This window comes from Argiope bruennichi, chromosome X1 (assembly GCF_947563725.1).
Source record: "Argiope bruennichi chromosome X1, qqArgBrue1.1, whole genome shotgun sequence".
NCBI classification, from domain to species: Eukaryota; Metazoa; Arthropoda; class Arachnida; order Araneae; family Araneidae; genus Argiope; species Argiope bruennichi.
Window position 1 is genome coordinate 129,661,691 of NC_079162.1, and position 20,895 is coordinate 129,682,585.

At 29.4% G+C, this 20,895-nt stretch overlaps 1 protein-coding gene across 1 annotated transcript in view; it reads right to left on the bottom strand.

Moving 5' to 3' along the window:
• LOC129958952 (ankyrin repeat and SAM domain-containing protein 1A-like) overlaps positions 1 to 20,895 on the bottom strand; it is a 111,031-nt gene that overhangs the window by 14,662 nt on the left and 75,474 nt on the right. Inside the window, exons 12-13 of the mRNA XM_056071708.1 lie at positions 3,544 to 3,703; positions 629 to 976 (exon numbers count right to left, since the gene is read on the bottom strand). Of these exons, the coding sequence (XP_055927683.1) occupies positions 629 to 976; positions 3,544 to 3,703 (508 nt within the window). The remainder of the gene's footprint in view (positions 1 to 628; positions 977 to 3,543; positions 3,704 to 20,895) is intronic.

The window sequence follows — 20,895 nt, forward strand, 5'->3', positions numbered from 1 at the left end:
ATTTTGGAATTATATATTTTAGTAGAAAGCAATAAATGTGCTATCATTTGAAAAACAATGCTCTTTAAAATTACAAATACATTAATTATAAAGATTAAAAATTTTCCAAGCTGAGGAATAACATTTATTCCACCAACAGGAAATTTCATAACTATTCTATAACAGGTCATGAAATTAAAAGTATATATTACAAAATATTTTAACTACCTGACTGCTAATGGGATAAGAAGCATTCAAAAGGTAATGCAACATCAACAATTAATTTTCACTGGACAATCATTTGAGATAAGTACTAGGAATAAGAATGAAATACTACACAATTTCCTTCCATTTATGAAATGTTACTCTCTTTTTTTTCCCTAAATTATTTATATCTGTATAAATGGTTCTCCTCCCCCAATTTATATTTTCTCCCAATTTTTGGCACTATTCTTCTGGTCCCTTGAAAACAAAAAAGAGGGGCAGTGTTTTAAAATGCTTAATTTTAAGAAATTTAATAATGTATACATTTCTTTTTAAAAGCAAACTTAAATGGATAATTTATGTTACATTTGGAGAGAAAATAGAAATAGAAAGTTTCTAACTTTCGATATTAAGTTATTTTCATAAATTGTATTTTAACCATTACCTGCTTTAAAAGCCTGTGTGAACTGAGATTCCATATCCTTCGCAAATACCGATTCACGTGCAATGGCACCACCAAAGGATGCCATAATGCCAGCGATTTCTGCCCATTCTGCCTTTTCATCAAAAGGACTCATGACTGATAAGCAGCTGCAATTGTTGCTTTGCACACCACAATCACTAACAGATAGAATAACTTTGTTTCTATCTTCTTCCATTGCTATTTGAACATTTTCATAAATATTCCGGGACTTGCAAGAGGAAATATGTTTTTCCCCTTTCTGTATCTGGGTTAAAAATGGTACAGAGCTTTCATTGGTGAATGGTACAGACACAGATCCGTGATGGAGACCTAGAATCAAAAATTGCAACAAATGCAAAGGGAATTTCAATTTAAAATGTTCAAAAGTAAAGCAGTTTATAAAGGATAGCCCAATAGCAATTTATAAAGTGAAATACGCATTTATTTTCTTAACTACGGTAATTAGACGTATACTTTCAAAAGCAAAGTTTTATCAAATAAAGTATGCAAATGTATGAAAATACTTCTATGATAATGAGAATAAAAAGTTATGAAAATTAAATTTTTACAAAGGTCTCATTGAGAAAAACATTTTTTCTTACACTCATTTATAAACACACAAGGTTTGTTTTTCTACTTGTAAAATTTGTGTGATATCAAAAAAGCCTATTCATTGACCTAGATATTTTTCTATACCTCAAACTGGTGTTCGAATGAGTCTTACATTTCCTTTTACAGGGATAACATACATACCACAAAAGCTTATTCAAAGGACAGAATCATAATGCATTCAAATAATGACACACTTGTTAACTTGCATTATATTTTGACAAATAGTCAAATAAAATATTAATTGAAGTATATAAAAAACAAAATGAACAACTTTGGCACCTATAAAAAGTCGCATTCTTTTAATAATACCAGCATACACATGATCTAGTTTATCAGCAGCAACATCAAGGCAAATTTCTTCACCTGTTCGTATCTATGGGAGACATATTATTAACAGAAGAATGTAAACAATTCATAAACAAAAGTGAAGAATGTGATATAAGAGAAAATTAAGCAGTTCCCTGTAAGTCAATCCACCTATCAAAGATTTCATCCTCCAACCATCGTTTTACAGCTGATGTACAATGAGAAAGAGCAACACCTACTTGCGAATATACCTGTAGAAGTACTGTAAAGGGTCATAGAGTTCAGTTATAAAGCAATTCAAAATTAACTGAATACAATAGTCTCCAATCAGCATAATGTTACGTTGTTGTTGTTTCTAATGGCACTTGTCATAGACAAGCCCATTGACTTTAGAAGTCGCAAAATGTTGTACAAAATAGGACCAATCGATGAGTTTATGAAAATGCCACACCACACATTTTTAGAAAATTGTTACTGATGATGAGCCTCATGCAGAAAGAATGGAACATTTTTCTTTTGAAAAGCGATAGTTTTTCAACTGCTGCTTCAAGCTTGATTAATTCCCTTGTACAAATAACAGTTCTGAAGAAAGATTCAGTTCCACCAGAAGTGGAACCTAATTGTAAAACTTAAGGTGCTTGATTGTAGTTGATCATGGAATCCACAAATACTTTTAGGTATGCTGGTAATTAAGTTGAAGCATTCTCAGCACAGCTGTTTTTGGAATATAGAGTTCTCAACTAACTATTTACACACTGGTACGAATGTAATTTGAAAAATAAATACGCCAAAATATAAATTTTTGCTTCATTTTTATAAAGCTTGCAGAAGTAAAAATTCTATAATTTGCAATCACTACAGTGTGCTGCAAATGCATTTTCTAAAAGGAAGGTGAAAACTTGGAAAAAGAATTTAGTATTCTTCTGCAACTAGCATTATGATTACTTGCAGTATAAATTATCAATTTTTCAAATTATTCCTCATTTTTTAATATATCATTCTACTGGTAAGCTTCATATCCAACACACAATTGCAAGCAAAGAATTTTCTTTTATCAGTATTTCACAATTTCTCTGAGATACCTTAATTTCAGTTTCTCAAATTTCTATATAATTATAATGAATGCTTGTATCAAAATTCACATATAATAAATATTTTCATCTAAATTTGTGAAAAGGTCCTCTAAAATTTAAAAATAATCATAGTTCTGCAAATATAAGCATGAAACTTTGTGTGTGCATAAATGAATGTAAGAGAAAAATTTTACTAATTGACACTTACACATGATAAGGGGAAGTATAAAATTTGTTAGCTTTTTAATTTCACACTCCACAGAAATAAAAGTATTTTCATACAATTGTTTCTTTTATTAAGTGAGACTTGCAACTGGAAATATATCTCTAGGCATAGTATCCAGGAAAATAAATGCTTGTTGCACTTTTTAGGGGTATCCTGTATATAAGTATCAATGCATACAAAGTAACATACAAAAATATAATGCAATTGAAACCAAATAAACACAAATGAAAGAAAATATAAGGTAAAATATAAGAAAAACCACAACATAATACAAAGTAAACCAACAGCAAACTGGAGAAAAAAAAGAAATGTAAATTAAATAAAATGAACAAAGGAAAGAATAGATAAACACATAAGCAAAAGAGATGCACAAAAAGCTACAATTCAAGAAACATTGTGGAAATAAATTGTAACATAATAGTAAAAGTCTAAAATAAAATTAAATGAGAACATAATGTCTCCACCTCTACAAGGAAGACAATATCTTTTCACTTCATTGTTCACTATTGTTTGCAGAAAAAACTATAATTTCATTCCTGTTCGCACTATTTCATGGCATGATGAGTGATTAATGCGTTGTTTTATACTCTGCTTTACATTTTATTTCCATTTTTACTATAATTTACATATAAAATAAACAAATGAAATATTATAAATAAAATATAAAAGGATATTCTTACCAGCAAAGGGATTATTTTGAGAACTTTCGATCTCAGTAGAAACGCATTTATTATCAGTAGCTAAGGTAAGCTCAACTTCGCCATGAGGCCCTAATGTTGCAACAAGTTGTTCATCAGTTAAAGTTTCAATATCTCTAGATGGTATTTTTTTCTTTTGGCTCTACAAAAATGAAATAAAATGTTCTGATACAAAGATTTCATAAAAGGGACTTTAAAAAACTTTCCAGATTATCACAAGATAAAAAAAAATGTTGGCACTTAAATATATGCTTAACATTTTCTTACAAATATTAAATTTTCAAACAGAAAACAAGTATATTTAACTTATATATATAAAATAACAAAATAGACATGTTTTTGTATGAATATTGTAGCAAAGAGAAATCAATAAAATATATTTTCATTTTCTTATTCTTGTCAGTTTTGTCAAAATTCTTCAAGTTTTTCTATGAAGCATTACCTATCATAAAAAAAATATCATTTCTGTCATAATTAAAAATCGGTAACTGTTTTTGGAAATAAAGCAAACCACTTATATAAAAGAAATACATTTTATTATTTGAAAATAGGAAGGACAAAGTTACCTGCTACTGAAAAACAAAATAAAATCAATGTTTAAACCCTTTATAGATCAAATATTTGCAGCTTGATATAAGCTTAGTTCTCCTCCCTCTCAGTCAAGATTCACAGTGCAGAATATTTGAAGGTTGATTGTATAAAAAAAAACTATCCTTTCATTAATCAAAGATGAGATTTTATAAATTTGACAACAAACAATCATATACAACAAAGGAAAGAAAGTAAAAAAGTCTTAAAAATAATAGAGTTTTTGATGAAAAGAAAAAAAGTTACTTCAGACATTGCTTTTCATAGGATAATAGAAATATCTGATGTTTGACTGTTTTATAGCAGTGAATATGCAGTTCCAACAATAAGAATTAACTGAATTGGTATAATGAAGAATCAATAACCATTTAGATATGCATCAAATGCAGCCCACAATAGTAGAAGAATTTGCATTATTTCATGAGAACTGCCATTTAAAATTAGTAACCTTTTGAAATTTGTTATATGAATTATACTAATTTGGAATAGCACCTTCTAAGAGCTACTCATCAATTAAAGATCAGTATTTCTTCAACAATGTTTCAGGTAGAGATGAAAGACTTAAAATTATGTTCATTACCAAAACAAGTCCTGCTTTAAAGTATCTAACAATACACAGATTAAGTTGGGGAGGATGTAACACCCAAATAACTCAGCATATAGAAGCAAAAGTATTTGTTTTAGGGGGGGGGGGAGAAACTTTGGCACAACTGGATTAGCATAACACTTAATAATCTTTCTGTATAACTGAAACAGATCACTAATGACTAATATATATATATATATATATATATATATATATATATATATATATCCATCCTAAGATCATTCCTGATTTAGGAGAAAGCAGGTTTGATTTGCTTTTCATAGGGCATAATTTCTTTCATTTTTGATAGAAGAATGTTTAGAATGGTTGGCCAACTTGGTTCTTGGACATAAGCCCATTTAGCCATGTTTGGAACATTCAAGGTTCAGGATTTGCATGCTGTTATTAGAAACAGTATTACAGATGAAAACTTCTTAAATAGAAGGAGAGAACAAAACCTAGTCCTTCCTTGATAACCTTTAATGACTATGCTGGAAAGGAATGGAACACTGCTTTTGAACTGGGAAAACTATGTGCCTTCAATATTCTTTTTTATCTAAGAAATTCAATAATTTATGCAATAACATACACAAGATATGCATTTATAAAAAAAATATTCTTGTTTTCCAACAAAAGACTAGAAGAAACGGAATTATTTCTAGCTCGGAACACGGCTTTCTTTTTATCCACTTTTACAAATTATATCAGTGAATATAATACTATTATTTGCTAGACTCCTCGGGAAAAAAAAAAAAGGCATGATTGCATTTAATAAAATATTTTATCTTAGTTTCAAACCTGAGCTTAGAGTGTTTATCTATAAAAGAAGCATTTATTTATTTTAAAAGAATCATAATTAAATTGATAAAAAACAGATATTTCATTACAAAAAAACTCTCATTAGGGTAATAAAACAGATAAGAATAGAAAATTCCTAATTTTTCCTACTTATATGTAATTTATATTTTTATGATGCAAGCATTCATGTTTATTAAAAATTATCAAAAACAATAAATAGCAATCAAACTTTTATTACCGAAGAATAAAATAAAAAATATAGCTTCCAATACAGCCACAAAAAATTAAAAAAAGCTTTATTTCATACAAAGGTCTAAATACCATAAATGATTTGCAAAGAAAACAATTTGTCAAAGTTGAATTATAATGATAATATGTGATCATGGAATTTTCCACATTTTATTGTATGATTTGCTTTATTATTAAAATAAATTTCATATGCTTATCTACACTTTTCTCTGATTATATATCATTCATAACAGAAAATATTCTTCCAGAAAATGTAATAGTTATTACAAGTCAAAGAGTAAATTTAATTTATTACAAAAATCATATTATAACTATTTTTCAATAATTCAGAGAAAATCTTTTATTAAGCATATTTAGAAGGATTTTTTCATTATTTTCCCCATTTACTATATGTTGTCTAAAAAATAAACAATTCTGATTCTCTTATACTAAACAAATTTTATGACACAAATGAATATAGAAGCAAATTTATCTTTTTAACAAAATAGCAGGACAGCAAAACACATAAAATAATACTTGCTGAAAGTTTTATCATTTACAGTTTAAAATGATATAACTGACAAAGAAAAAGTTGCTTCCAGGTTCCCCCATTACCGCACACATCTCAGCTCCTTAGTAATCGAAACTTTAGAGAAAGAACTAGCAATACCTAAACAAATGTTAAGCAAAGAATATATTATTCTTCAATGCAAATTTTCTTATTCTAGAAACAACCTACATTTAATACTGTTTTTTAATGTAGTTTTCTTGATGAATGTATAATACAATTTTATACCATATTAGGATACTGAAAATAATTAATCTCAACAGTGAATTACGATGGCATTTACAACAGCTTTGAAAAGCTCGGATTTATCAAGGATTTGATGTTACTAACAAGCTTAAAATGAAGCATGTTATGCAACTAATTATAATAAACTAAAAATCACAGATAGTATAGTAAAAAAATTGCAAACTCACGACACAATTACTATTTTCATGGTTCCATCAATATAACAGCATAAAAAAATTAAAGAAAAATTTAGAGCCTTAAGCATATTATTCAAATATTTATAATTATGCATAACTGATAATCAAATTAAGATGAAAATAAATTGCAGCAAAAATATATGAATAAAGTTTCTTAAAACTGATTTCAAAGTATATAACTGAAAATCATTCATTCAGTTATTTTCATTATACAATATATGTTAGCTGAAAATTCTAATTGAAATTATTATGTGATTATAAACCCAACCTATACAGATTTAAGACTCAAAACATAAATTCTGATATGGACATGTTAATCTTGCAACAATGGAAATACGAAGATCCCTGCATCCACCAGTAAAAACAAATATAGAAAGAAGGTTGAGACTGGTGGTAACCAAATCATATCGAACTGATATTAAAAAATCTTTTTCAATGTAATACAATACTTAATGATCTACTAATGAAGTATTTTAAAGATGCATGAAATGCTCCTGAACAAGGCAACTTTAAAATAGTATATATATATATATATATATTAATTATGAAAATATATAATATGTCCACTTATATATATATATACGTAATTATATATCTAAATCTAAATTAAATCCTAATTAATTTCCTAATTTTTATCTTAAATTAACCTATATGAATTCTAAAATGTTCTCTTATTTCCTGATCAAATTCCAATTTTTTTATTTAATTAATGTTACAGAAGCTCTTAAAATGCTTAAATCTGCGGCTCTCACGGTCCGAATGAAGGGATAAAAATCTGTAAATTCTCTTTTACTGTCTAAAGTTTCTTTGGGATGGAATAATATCACTGAATTGCCTATGTAATGCATTTTTCATCATCAAACAAATGAGACAGTAAGTACCCTCTCAGTTGAGCTTAAATAATTTTAACATAGATTTGTAAGAAATTATTTGATTTTGGATTTTTGAGGTTCAGTATATGAACAGTGCATCTAGTTAATATCTGTGATGAAAATAATGCAGATTCATGGTACAATTTATATATATATATATATATATATATATATCCTGATTTTATATTAAACTTATGTGAATATAAGGTAATATTACCCAATTTCAAAATTTTATTTTTAAAGTAATTTGCATACAGAAACTATCTTAGAAACTAAATCTAGCCAAAAGTTCTGCCCCAAGCATGTATAAAAAAATTCCTCTAATTAAAAATAAAGCATATAAACAACCTAGCATTGTTCTGATACTATAATGTTGCTTGAATTTACAAAACCATTATTTATCTTTATTACCTGTAAAGTGATAAGGGAGGGAAGAAGATTTGCATTTTTGGCTTAACAAAAATGCAAAAAAGCTACAACAATCCTCTTTAAGTTACTGTAGAAACTGAAACATTACATAGAAAATTGTTTACTGCAACATGCAGCGATATGATAAAGCATCATCTGTTAGAGATAAGCCTTACATTAGTAGAATTATTTACAGAAAAAGTTCCCCAAGCCTAGCAAGGCTGCCACTCTTCCTCAGCAATGATTTATCAGGATATGTTGTACCTGGGTCCTACTGTGGTCATTATCTTCAAAAAAGGTACAAAAACTATGGCCAGAATGTATCAGGAGGCCATTCTTAAGAAAGTACCGAAACTAATTGGTCCCATTATGTTTAAAAATAAACCAAGGGTTTTACATCAGGACTTAGCACCAACTCACAAGACAAAGATAAGTGAGGAGTAATTTTATGACAACATTGTATTAATCACTAATAGAGATTGGCCCTTACCCAATCAAGAATTAAATCATCTTGACTTAAAGATCTGGTCCTATTTGGCGGAAAAAATTGTCCTTACACTAAGATGACTGTGGTACACTCTACTACTAATGAATGTCTGCATCATTTATGAGCATGTATCCAGGCAATAGCTAACATCTTCATTAAATGTTGTACCCATTAATTTGTCACTTACTTTAGTATATATTGCATTACAATTTCTTTCTCTCCAAGCTTTATTTCATTTTTATAGTCTGCTGTTCTTCCGACAAAATTTATAACCAGACTATGTTTTTAAATTATAAATCTCTTTTGATTTGCTCCAACTGCAAGTCTTAATAAATAGTTATGTGAAAAGCAAATAACATAAGAAAAATATTTATGGGTTCACTCAATTGATAAACACACCATGTAAAAATTTAATTACATTTTTAATTTTTTTTTGTACATGATATAATTGCACCTAGCAAGAGACCGAATTGCACCACGATACCAGCTACACAAAGAAATTTGAAAACACTAATAAAGGGTTAATATCAAACACATCTTTAAAAAAAACTTATAAATTAAAATCCTAACATAGCAGATATCAAATGATAAAAAGTTATTATTCATCTTGATAACATTGAACTTTATGAATAGAATGGTATTAAACTTATTATTTCTTCCTTTCTTGCTGTACATAAAAAAAAGATATAGAAGACAATATTTTCTTTTTGTTTCACAGAAAAATATACTTAACTCTTCATTAGATTCTTATTTTGTTTACTGTTTGATGATAATACCTTGCAGTTCATCCAACCAGTCTAATAAGTACCCCATATCTTAAAAGGTATTACGATAATGAATGTCATTTCGCAAGTGTAAATATGCCAAAATTATAATATATTTTAATTTTACTGATTTGAATTTCTGGTGAAATCTATAATTTTATTCTTCATATAACAAAGACAATAATCGAGATATGCAACATTTAGAGTATTTGTTATTAATAATCTTATACTGTTTAAAAAGTAAAATATTTTATTTTGATATTTTTTTAATACAAACCGCTGAGCTTAGCACAACAGACTTAATGTAAGAAAATTTAACATAAAACAAACTTATGAATGAAAATATTTTTTCATAAAATAAAGCATGTAATTAAAATAAAAAGTATGCATTTACATTTAATATGAAGTTCAAACGGATAAGTGACATTATACTTCAAAAATATTTTAAGATATATATTATATTCCTACAAATTATATAAAAACATAAGAATCTTTACATTTTGCAACAATAAATGTTATTAAAAAATGTCTTAAATTATGTCTTTTTACAATAAATACACCGCTTTTTAAATATCTCCTTTGTTCATAAATTTGTTCACTAATTCTTCAAAACAAATAACACATTTAAACGTTTTAAAAGTAATAATATCAATAAATTTGTTAAAAATATCTGTAAATACAATCGGCAACTGTCATTTCAAATGAGAAAACAAACAATACAAATGAGTTAAAAAGCATTGTATGCCATGCGAAATCAAAATATAATGCAGTCAATCATTACTTAAAGTAGTCAATTCAATAATCAAATATAATCGAAAGTATTTACATGACAGGATACAACAACCAGTAAATTTATGAAAAGACTGTTCAGAAGAAGTGTAATGTGTCATAAATTTGCAAGAAACATATAGTATCTCTAACGCTATTTCATACGATCATAGTGTTTTACAACATGATCGCAACTACGTAATTGTCAGAATAACGTACTTGCAGAAACAGCCGCTAAGAACACATGTATTTGCATTTCACAACAGACCAACTGAGATTACAATTTAATACTACACTTGTTTACTCAAAATCACGTTTTGAAATCAATGTTGCCATACTAGACACCAAAATAATGCAAGACAGGAAAATAATAAAATTTTTTGTTTAGTTGGATACAGGTCGCACTGGAACAAAACACAAAACTGTCGAGAGAATTTAGGATGATTATAAGTAAAGATTAAATTATTCATAGGTAAATTATTTTTGGAATAGTCTTCCATGGTCAGGTTTTGTTTTATACAATTATTTTTTAATTCCTTGAACTTCCTGCGTACTAGTCTGATTTTTGATATAATGCTTTCTCTGTTAGCAAAAAATGATAAACAACATTGTTATGAAATATTTACGATATTGTAAGCTATTCAAAACACCAAACGACATCAAGGAGATAGATGACATCCTCATGACTTTGTAGGGCATTTAGAACACCGAACAACATCGTGGATATATACTACAATATCAAGTGCTAGTAGGGTGAGCAAAAGTGACGTTTAAATATTCAGTAATCGATTTGAAGCTTTATTCGAAAAACTTCGAATAATGTTACAATTTGAGGATACATGAAAATATCAAGCACCATTGTTTTTGTATTAATTATACAGAATGTTTATCTAAAATATGCTCTTTTCACAATTTGTTGCAGCAACAGCTTTTCTATCACTCTTTTTGGCAATAAAAATGCTAAAGAGTTACGAATGAATAATTACCTCTCTTCCGAATAAATCCAAATCAGATGCTGCTTTGTTTTAATCAACTGCTCATAAACATTAAATGACAAAAAGAGTAATAAAAAGGACAAAGAACTCGACGCTTTCTGTATAACAGTCAGACCAATTCATATTTAATGCTCAAAACAATAAACAAATAGATCCAGGGATTACTTAAATAAAAGGTTAATGTACAGAAAGTTTTTATAATTATTCACAGAATATTCATTCGTTCATTGTTAAGGAATTAACTGAAAAGAAAATTCCCGTGATAATTTAATTGCATTGTTTTTACAAACTTCAAACTTAACTGCAAGGTAAAATAATCACTTCTTAATGGAAAAAGAAACATAATAACAAGTTTAGCCATTCATCTTTTGTGGTAGCTACTATTTTGAACCATATCATGAATATAAATATTCTAAATGAACAAGATATTAGAGATTTGAATTTAAATAAGCTATCAGAAGTAGATATTATTTACACCAATATAAAACAAATAAATAAATGAGAAACACATAAATTTGCAATTAATGTATAAGCATACTATACATGTATATCTAAATACACATAATATCCAATGAATAAAAATGAGATTTCTAACAATGGCGAGCAATATTCTCTAGTGAGCGCACATACTATATCCATTACCTCAGTATCTGGCAGAATTACAAGTTTTTTCGTAATTATCCACTCGCACTTTTACTATATGAGTAGATGGAATTTAATTTTTACGAGTGACATTAAAAGAAGTTCAAAATGCACAATGCGCGGTCATGTAACAATCACTGATTTTATACAGCAGCTACAAGATTTACGTATCTCGAGTAAACATTATTACAAGATTAAAAGGAGGTACTTTAAAAAAATGAAATTATTTATGTCTTCATTTATTTAGCCGCTTCTTGAATAGCAAACTCGCCAGTTTCCCACAAACAATCCTTTGAAATGATATTTGAAGACCCCAGTTTCGATGAAAAGCCCCAAAAGAGAGTATTAAGAAAATATTTACATACGAAGTTTTATTTTAAACCCTCGATTTTTTTAACTTCCATGTACACGTCTCGATTAAGTTATTTGGAAGTTTACCATTGTTTGATTTCTCCAGCGTAAAAAATTATAGATCGGATTATACTGTATTACTTTAATCATTGCGAATTCTATCACCTTTCATTTTAGACTTAAATTTAAAAACTAGAAATGTACACACATCGTCTACGCTTTTCCCTTTATCTTAGTCAGTCACCAGTGAAGAATAATTAACAAGAGAAATTTCATCACTGAGTGGCATAAGATTAAATGATAAGCTAATGAGACTAAGATTGAATTATTCGTTTGACGTGAACTCCGTTGACATAGAACTTTGGGAAATAGGAAATTAATTTCATCACAAAACTTAGAGTAAACGATAGAAATGTATAAGGAAGCATTTTTATGAAATCTTTATTTTATGAAATAAAGAAAAAAAAATATTTCCACATCAGATCTTAAAATAAACTTTAAAGGATGCATTGGAATCAATTTTAAGGACCCTATGTGCATAAAAATAAAAAAGACCTACGTCGACCTTGTAATGATGGGGTCAGAATAGTAGCCCAAAACATGTTTGGAAGTGTCACAGAAAGTTTAAATGACAAGCTGAATAACACCCAACAAGAAAGAAGTTTCTTGTTCCCAAAACTGACCTGTGAGAAAATGTGAACTACGAAGAAACACTCATAGTCCGTTTTAAAACAAAATTTATTTTTATCTTATACTTTGACGAAGTCCAATATCATTTCGAAAATAGATAATTTCTCAAGTTCAAATGCCTTTAGGAGCCATAAACAATGTACCATTCAAACATTTTGAGAAAAGATATTCTTTTAAGCTCAGGTGTTTCGGATTTTCACCACTGGCACAGAAAAAGCGGCCATAATAACAAAACAGTATTGAGACCCCCGAAAAATGTTAAAAGGATCTTTAGAGTATTAAACTCATCCCATCAGAATGACTAATTATTGGTGCACTTCATATTTTGAGGCATTCAATTGCTCTTCATAACTGCTTTTAAAAATCTTTTAATATAGGAGGAGTAAAAAAATATTTCAATACTTATTGTATTTCGTTTGACATAACTTTGATTTTATAATTACATTTATTGATTTTTTAATTCAAGTGGACCGGATTATAGCAAGGTCTAAGTGTCTATGCAATTGTAAGACCTCGCGTCATCCTTTATGAATGGACTCAGTTCTTCCACTCTCTAGTTTTGCCATTGACAGCGAATGTTTATCAGACGTCCCTGATTTTTTTAAAACTTTACTCCTGAAAGCTTTTTTGCCACTTGAACTAGCCATATCAATACGAAACTTTGAGTTAAAATAAAATGCGGTCAGAAATGACACAATGATCACATGCACGTAAAAAAAATAATAATAAAATAAACTAAAAAGTCTCTAATGGGGGAAATCCAAGGTCAAAGGTGAATACCGGAAATGCGCTCATCGTTCCGCGTCTCACCCCTTAATGAGATAATCGGCGAAATGTGGTCGTTTCAGAAACCGTTGACGAATAGTAAATAATTCTATTATGCATCTCCCCCCCCAAAAAAAAGCGTCTTACAGTATTTTTTCTTATCCCAACGCAAACAATTATTTAAAAAATGCAATTGTATTCTGATAGAATTGTAGCTCAGTTTAGAATTCTTTTTGAGAAAGTGAAGCGTTCTATCCCATCAAAATGCAAACGATTATTAAAAAATATATATGTATTCTGGTAGAATGGGGTCAATTCACGCTTACGTGGCAGGTACCAAACAACCTGGGAGCAACGTTTCTACACAATCCCGATTATTTGCTCGTAACGATTGTTGTTTACTATTTTTCGGTTGCAAGATCAATCATAAGAACATGACTGATATGATGTGTCGCACAAGGTATTTCCGAAGGAGAACGATTTGATTTGTGCGTTTTTATATTAACTTTTTCATTAATTTTGAATTTTAAGTTAAGAAAAAGATTTCTATTTGTTAAGATTTAAGGTTAATGACTGGATTTGTTGGTTATTTTTTTAAAAAAAGAACAGACTATAAATTTTGGTTTTGAAGTGATCAAAAATTTAACTGTTTAAATTTTTGATCACTTCAAAACCAAAATTTAAGATAATTTTGATTAATTAAGCCATAATTTTGATTAAATTTTTGATCACTTCAAAACCAAAAATTAAGATAAAACCAAAGGTTAAGATAATTTTTCATTTATTAAAAAATAGTACTTTGATTGAACGAAAAAATTTCCAAAATTTTATCTTTTATGACATTTAAAAAAAATTACGTGAAATCAGAAGATGAGAGTGAGGAAACCATAGTATCATTGGAATAAAATTTAACATTTTGTACATTAAGAAAAGATTTATTTGACACAATATGCTATTGCTGATACTGTCTTCAAGTTTAAATGTAGAGCTATTCTGTACATTAACTAAAAAAAAAAAATATCTTACGCATTGCGCGCACGCACACACACACACACACACACACACAAAAAGAAACTTTGCAATTTAAATTTATGCTTTTCAATAAAATTGCCAATTGAGTAATTGCATATTTAGAGTACTGAAAAATAATAAAATGGAGCTATGTATTATTGAGTTGGAAAACAGAAATTGTTTTGAAATGTAAAAACTGCCTTTTTTAAAATAAATAAAATAGCTATTACAATTTAATAAACATTTTTCATTTCATTTGAAGATCTCTTTGATCATTTGAATGAATTTCAATTTTTAAAATTTCAGTTTTTAAATGCGTCAATGAATTTGTCATTTCTTGCTGCTATTTACATTTCGATTTACGAGTTAATTTTACTGTTTACCTTTATTATTTAAAGATGAATCTAAGCTGAGCAGAAAAATATTATCAAAACAACGGAACAACATTTGAGAAAACGGGGAGTTAAGAGAAATTGGCAGATAATCCTTGGGGCGGACCAAGTACATGTTGTAAATGAAGTAGAAGTATTGGCAGCCGACACATCAATGGAGAATAGCAGAGCTCGTAAAAATGGGAGAATAACGGGGATTCCGGAATCGTCGATTCAACATATTCCACACGGAATCGTGGGTCTGTATCCGCACAAGATACAGTAACTGCACCAGTTATTATTGGCAGATATAGATGAAAAACTAAACATTGCTACATAGGCGCTGGCACAAATGGAAGGTGATCCTCAATGGTTGCGGAACGCCATGTAGATGGATGAAGACCATCTTTCATTGCATGCATGATGAGATCAATAGGCAAAACAGTCGTATTTGGGCGATGCCAAATTCTCGCATCTGACCAAGTCACTGCATTCCTCTTATATGACTGTTTATTGTGGTTTCAAAGTGTCTTTTATTGCGGATCCTATCTCTTTCTAAGAAGGTCGTCCAGCACCCGGATGAAAAGCATGTATTATATCATTATAGAATGGTATGTTACGCTTTTGTTTGCATTGCTGGAAAGACATATGTTAGCTGTCGTCACCTACAAGCAAGACAGCGTCTAGTGTCTCGTCCCAAATTGCACGTGAAGTCAAGACGTTCTGTCTGACACTTCAGTGAAGTTCGAGTGATAAGTTGAGGGTATCAGTTTAAGTGGCTTTCACGATCACCAGTAAAAGCCTCACTTGCCTTGTGATGGTAGTCATGTTAAACATCTTTTATTTTAAAAGAAATGCAGAGTTTTATGTAATTGTAATCTGTTTTATTGTCTGTTTGTGTTTGCCTGAATTGCGTAAAACATGACCTGTGAGCAACTTCTTTCGGTTATTTTTCGAATACTTTTTTTAATACATGGAAAAACAATGAAATATCTTTCTGATTATATTCGCAATAATCGAAATCTTTCTCTAGAATTATTTATTTTATTATAAATTTTTGAAGTTGGCACGAATTCATAATGCGCCCTTATAAATGACCGATCACAGCGTTAATGTTGAAGAGAACTTTATTTGAACAATTACAGAAATGTATGAGTTTTGTGTGGCCTATTTTTAGAAACATGAAGTATATACTTCCAATAAGTATATAAAATTCTATCTTGGTAGCAAGGGTCGTTCCCCGGCATTATCAAGCTATCTCGAACTGATAAAAGAGTTTTTATGCTCCGATACATCTGAATCCCACAATTACGGGTTACATATTTGCTCATACAATGCTACATTAGCCAATGCGTTTATGGAAGCAGAAATAAGTCTTTCAAGTGGAAATGGACTTTATTGTCTAAAAATTCAAATATACCACAAGTTTCATCTTTATATAGTAAAATCAAGCCAAATGCTGGCTATAGTTAATTTTATATACTTGATCTCAGTGAAACCAATACTATGCGAATGTCGAGCGTAATGTTATCGATGCAGAAACGATAGAATCATGTTCAAAAGAACCATTCCTAATTCCCATAATACCATTAATCCCATCAGATAGTAAAATGCCTTTTACTTTTAAAAGGAAACGATTCCTTGTAGATTCGGCATCTTTGATGACTGAATAAATCGCAAGGTTTTTAAAAGTTAAGTTTTAAAAGATAAAGTTTTTAAAAGTAAGTAACACTGTTTTTATACACGGCTATGTAGGTTTGTCAGGGCCCAGATCATTTGAAAGTGTCATAGTGGTCTCTCCGACATAAGAGATATATAATTGGGTTTATAGAGAAGTACTATGAACATTTATATAACCCTTATGAGATAGCCCAGTATGCAGTTTATATTTCGACCTGTGACTGTATTAATTTTTTAAATATCTATATTTTTAAGAGAATTTTAAAAGAACATCAATATATTGATTATTTATGTAATTGTTGTTAATAAGGAAATCAGTTCTGTACTTGTTAAACTTTAATAATTTTCATGGATAGTTTCATTTGTCAGTTGAATTTCCTGATTTATCTTCATTAAACAAAAACGGCACTTGACAGGGCCAAAAATTGATTCTGTGTTGATGAAGGCGAAGAATCAATGAGAAACTTAATTTAGGATTTTTATTAATTCACAAAATTCGCTTTCTTATAATTATGCCAAGAAGTCACACAAGTTCTTCATTGCTAAATCTAAATAATTTGTTTCTAGGGTTATCTTTAAATAATCTTGAAACTCTTATCTCCTTTATTTTGAACATTCATAATCTTCTTTGTTAGTCTCATTCATCCTCCAAATGTTTACAAAAATCAAGAAAAAGACAGATTTCAAGGCCAAAATACTTTATTCAGCGCTATTTTGAACTAAGGCATTATAAGAAAATGAATTAAGTTCAACTATAATTGCGTTTTACAATAACTGTGATAGGACGTAGTGCCTTCATTATAGCAAGCGAGGCTAGCAAGTGTGAAAAGCAAACCTCAGAGGATGGTTATGCAATCTTTCGGGGTTGGCAAGCGTCAACGAATCGACAGCCGAGTCCTATAGTGTGTATAAATCAGGAAGAAGAAATAATAGCGCATGGAATAGTAAAATGCACGTGCTCGTTTAATCTCTTGTGATTTTTAAACAGTTAACAAAGTAATTATTTGTTTTTTATTTTATTTATTTATTTTGTTTTATCAATGACATCATTTATCCTTTTAGCCAAGTCTTGCACATCAGGTTTCCGGAATATTCCAGACTAAAAATTCATCTCAAGTTGCGATGATTTTTATTTAATATAACTAAATCGTATTTAAATAATAATAATAAAAGATTTATCAAATTCAATGTTTTTAAAAAAATTAGTTTCTTTAAAATTCCTTTTTTTTTTTCCCCCTCATATTTTACGTTATGCATGATATGGTCGCCTAATTTGTACAAGACAGAAGTAAAATGATTTGACATCCGGGATAAGTCGAGACAGTTCTGCATTTTTGACAGCTTGCCAATAATTTTTATTTATACTGATGAAGTTAAAATTAGAAAAAAGAATATTGAGATTTAATTAAATAACTTCCGAGGAATGTTGCTTCCCAGATTTATAGAGATTATGTTCACCCTAATATGACCAATATGGATATATAAATTGGAAGAAAAAAAAGACGAAAAACTGGTACACACATGTTAACACAAATTTTTTTTAAAAAATTTACATTGTCTGTACAGATACATTTTTGTTGAAATTTTAATTTGAGAATAACGACGCATGGAAATTTATATGAAAGCAATGATTTTTAAGAGAATTATACAAGCAATATTGAAGAAAATTCATTCAGAAACATCGGAGTGTTCTAGTGTTCGTTAATAAAGGTAGGTACTGATTTTCTTAATGGTGACTTTTCTTTAATCAGTTTTATTTGGATTCACATTAACCCTGATTTCCTAACAAAACATATATTTAAGATCCCCCCCCCTCTTCCCTGTGGCAGGTTGCAATTTTATTTTGGTCTATTACTTAAAACAAATTTTCTGTTATCTACTAAAAGCAACGAATGGCAATAGGAGTTCCAGTCGTCTTTTTCTGTGGATTTATTCACGTAGTTGTAGTTCATTTTCACGAGAAAAATTTTTTTAAGAAATTCGAACCTTTCATCCAAAGCATTGTCTATTATGAAGTCTTTGTCTTGACTCTTCTATCATAATTTTATTTTTTAAACTGCTTAAATAAATAGCAGCAATACTGTGTAAAAACACAAAAAATAATTTTAATAATACCGCAACATGCATGCGTATAAAACCAGTAACTTAAAGAATGAAAAGTATTGTTGTGTAATATACTTAAAAAATTTTTAAATTAGAGAACCGTGTTATACGGAAACGAAATTGGTATGATTGAAAAGCTTATTATTATTTTTTTTTTTTCTCCTTTAAAGTGAAGTGCAAAACTCTTTGGTCTAAGGCATGCTGAGAAGTTATTAAAGGGCGGGGAGATAAAATGTTGATAAATTTTTAATTAAAAAACCCAATTTAAAATACAGAAAAATCTTTTCTTTGTGAGCAACGAATTAATTAAGAAGTAACTACTAACTATATTCGGTACCTCTAGTTCTAAATGTTTATTTTATAGAGTGTTTTGAAATTCTTCGGATATCTCATATTCATTTAATCATGATTTATTTAGAAACGTTTTTCTAATTATTATATATCAAAAATATTTCAACAAAATTTCTCTCCATCTCTCTTAGTAGAAAACTAAGAGCCATTTACAGAGAGGTATGTTTTCGTTTAAAAACTGAACATCAATTAATTGCTCATATAATAAAAATATGATAAAATAATCGTTACATACAAATTACATATTAAAAAATAATAAGGGAGAGAAAAAGTAAGTCACTCAGTCTAATCACTGGTTCGATTATGCCAATTTTCGTTTCATATAAAAAACCACGCATTCATTAATGGTGGCCTACCTCCCCCCATCTCCTCGCACACACACCATATATCACAGACGCAAAGTATTTTTGAATTAAACGGATAAAAGGATACGGATAAGCTTTATAAAATATCTAGGGGGATTTCTATACACAAGGTCTAAAAATTTCGTTCCTTCTATTAAAATAATAAGAGGAAATTTTTTCCTATATAATTAGAAAAGTGAGTACGAAAAATGAATCGTGTTCAAGTACGCATAAAAACAGCTAGAAGTATGAGCGAGGAACAAGGTTTGTTCCTTGCGTTGTAGGAGAACTCACAGAAATCAAAGGTGGATTGCGAATATTCAGATGACCGCAGCTGTGACAATAGACAAAAGAAAAGAATTCAGAGGTTGCTGGGAAGTTTGCAACGCAGTAGAGACGAGACTGTAAAATGTCACATCAATTAAAGGATATAGTAGGGGTTTACTGAGTATTCCTCCGCGAAATGGTGAAACGAACGAAACAAAGGAGAAATCGCAGATCTTTTCCTCTTCAAATTATAAGGATAAAATGCAGTTTTAACACATTAAAAGAAATTTTTAATGTGCATCGGAAAGGAGAAAGAAATACAAAAGTTCTTATTTTGCTAATTATATTTTACGCACAACAGAAAGTTTCAAAAATTATTTAAATGTTGAGCATTGTTTAAACCGATAGAGAGACCAATTGAGAGAGAAAAAGAAAATTAACTGATTTTTATTATTTGTGTGCTTCATTCCTGCATTTCTTTATCAGTGTATACTATCCCTGAAATCAGTGCTTTTTACTCAAAAATGGACATGAAATGATACATCAATTTATTTTACGAGTAAAAAAAAAAAAAAAAAACACGTATTGAATTTCAATCACTAATAAATGTAAACCAGTTTTCTGTCTCGCTTTAATGGCAACTTTGTATTCTATATAAATGTTTTTTGAATGCGATGAATTCATTATATGAAGATAAGTATGCAGAACATATGCGTGCAACAGACCTGAAAGGCAAACCGTATATCACTTTATATGTTCATTTACTTTACATATCGTTAATTTCGATTATTGTAAAATTTTTTAAGCTATTATTCATCGTATTTTTGCTGCTTCTGATATGAATAGCAATTTCAAAATAGGTTTAATTACAGGAATAATTATTAATTCTGCTCAAGCTGAAGAAAATCTCTCAGAACCACGACGTTCACCTCCAATGGATCCCATCACACTTAAACATTAGTGGTAATGAGGTCGCTGATAGATTAGCCAAAGAGGGTAGTGAGAATGAAACCGCCACTGGCTCTTCGCTTACTTATCAAGAACTATATTCAAATGAAAGATCTATACTCAATTTAATATGGCGCATTCCACCTACGCACCAGTTGCACACGGGAACATCCCCTGGCACTCTGCCGGAAATCAAATGTGACCGTAGCTCCCAGACTACTCTGGCTAGACAAAAAGTGGCCACCTTAAATGTCTTTCCTTTGAAAGTGGTACAAAAGTCCATCCCACTCGTAAAAAATACTGTGACCATCCAGCTTCACCGGATCA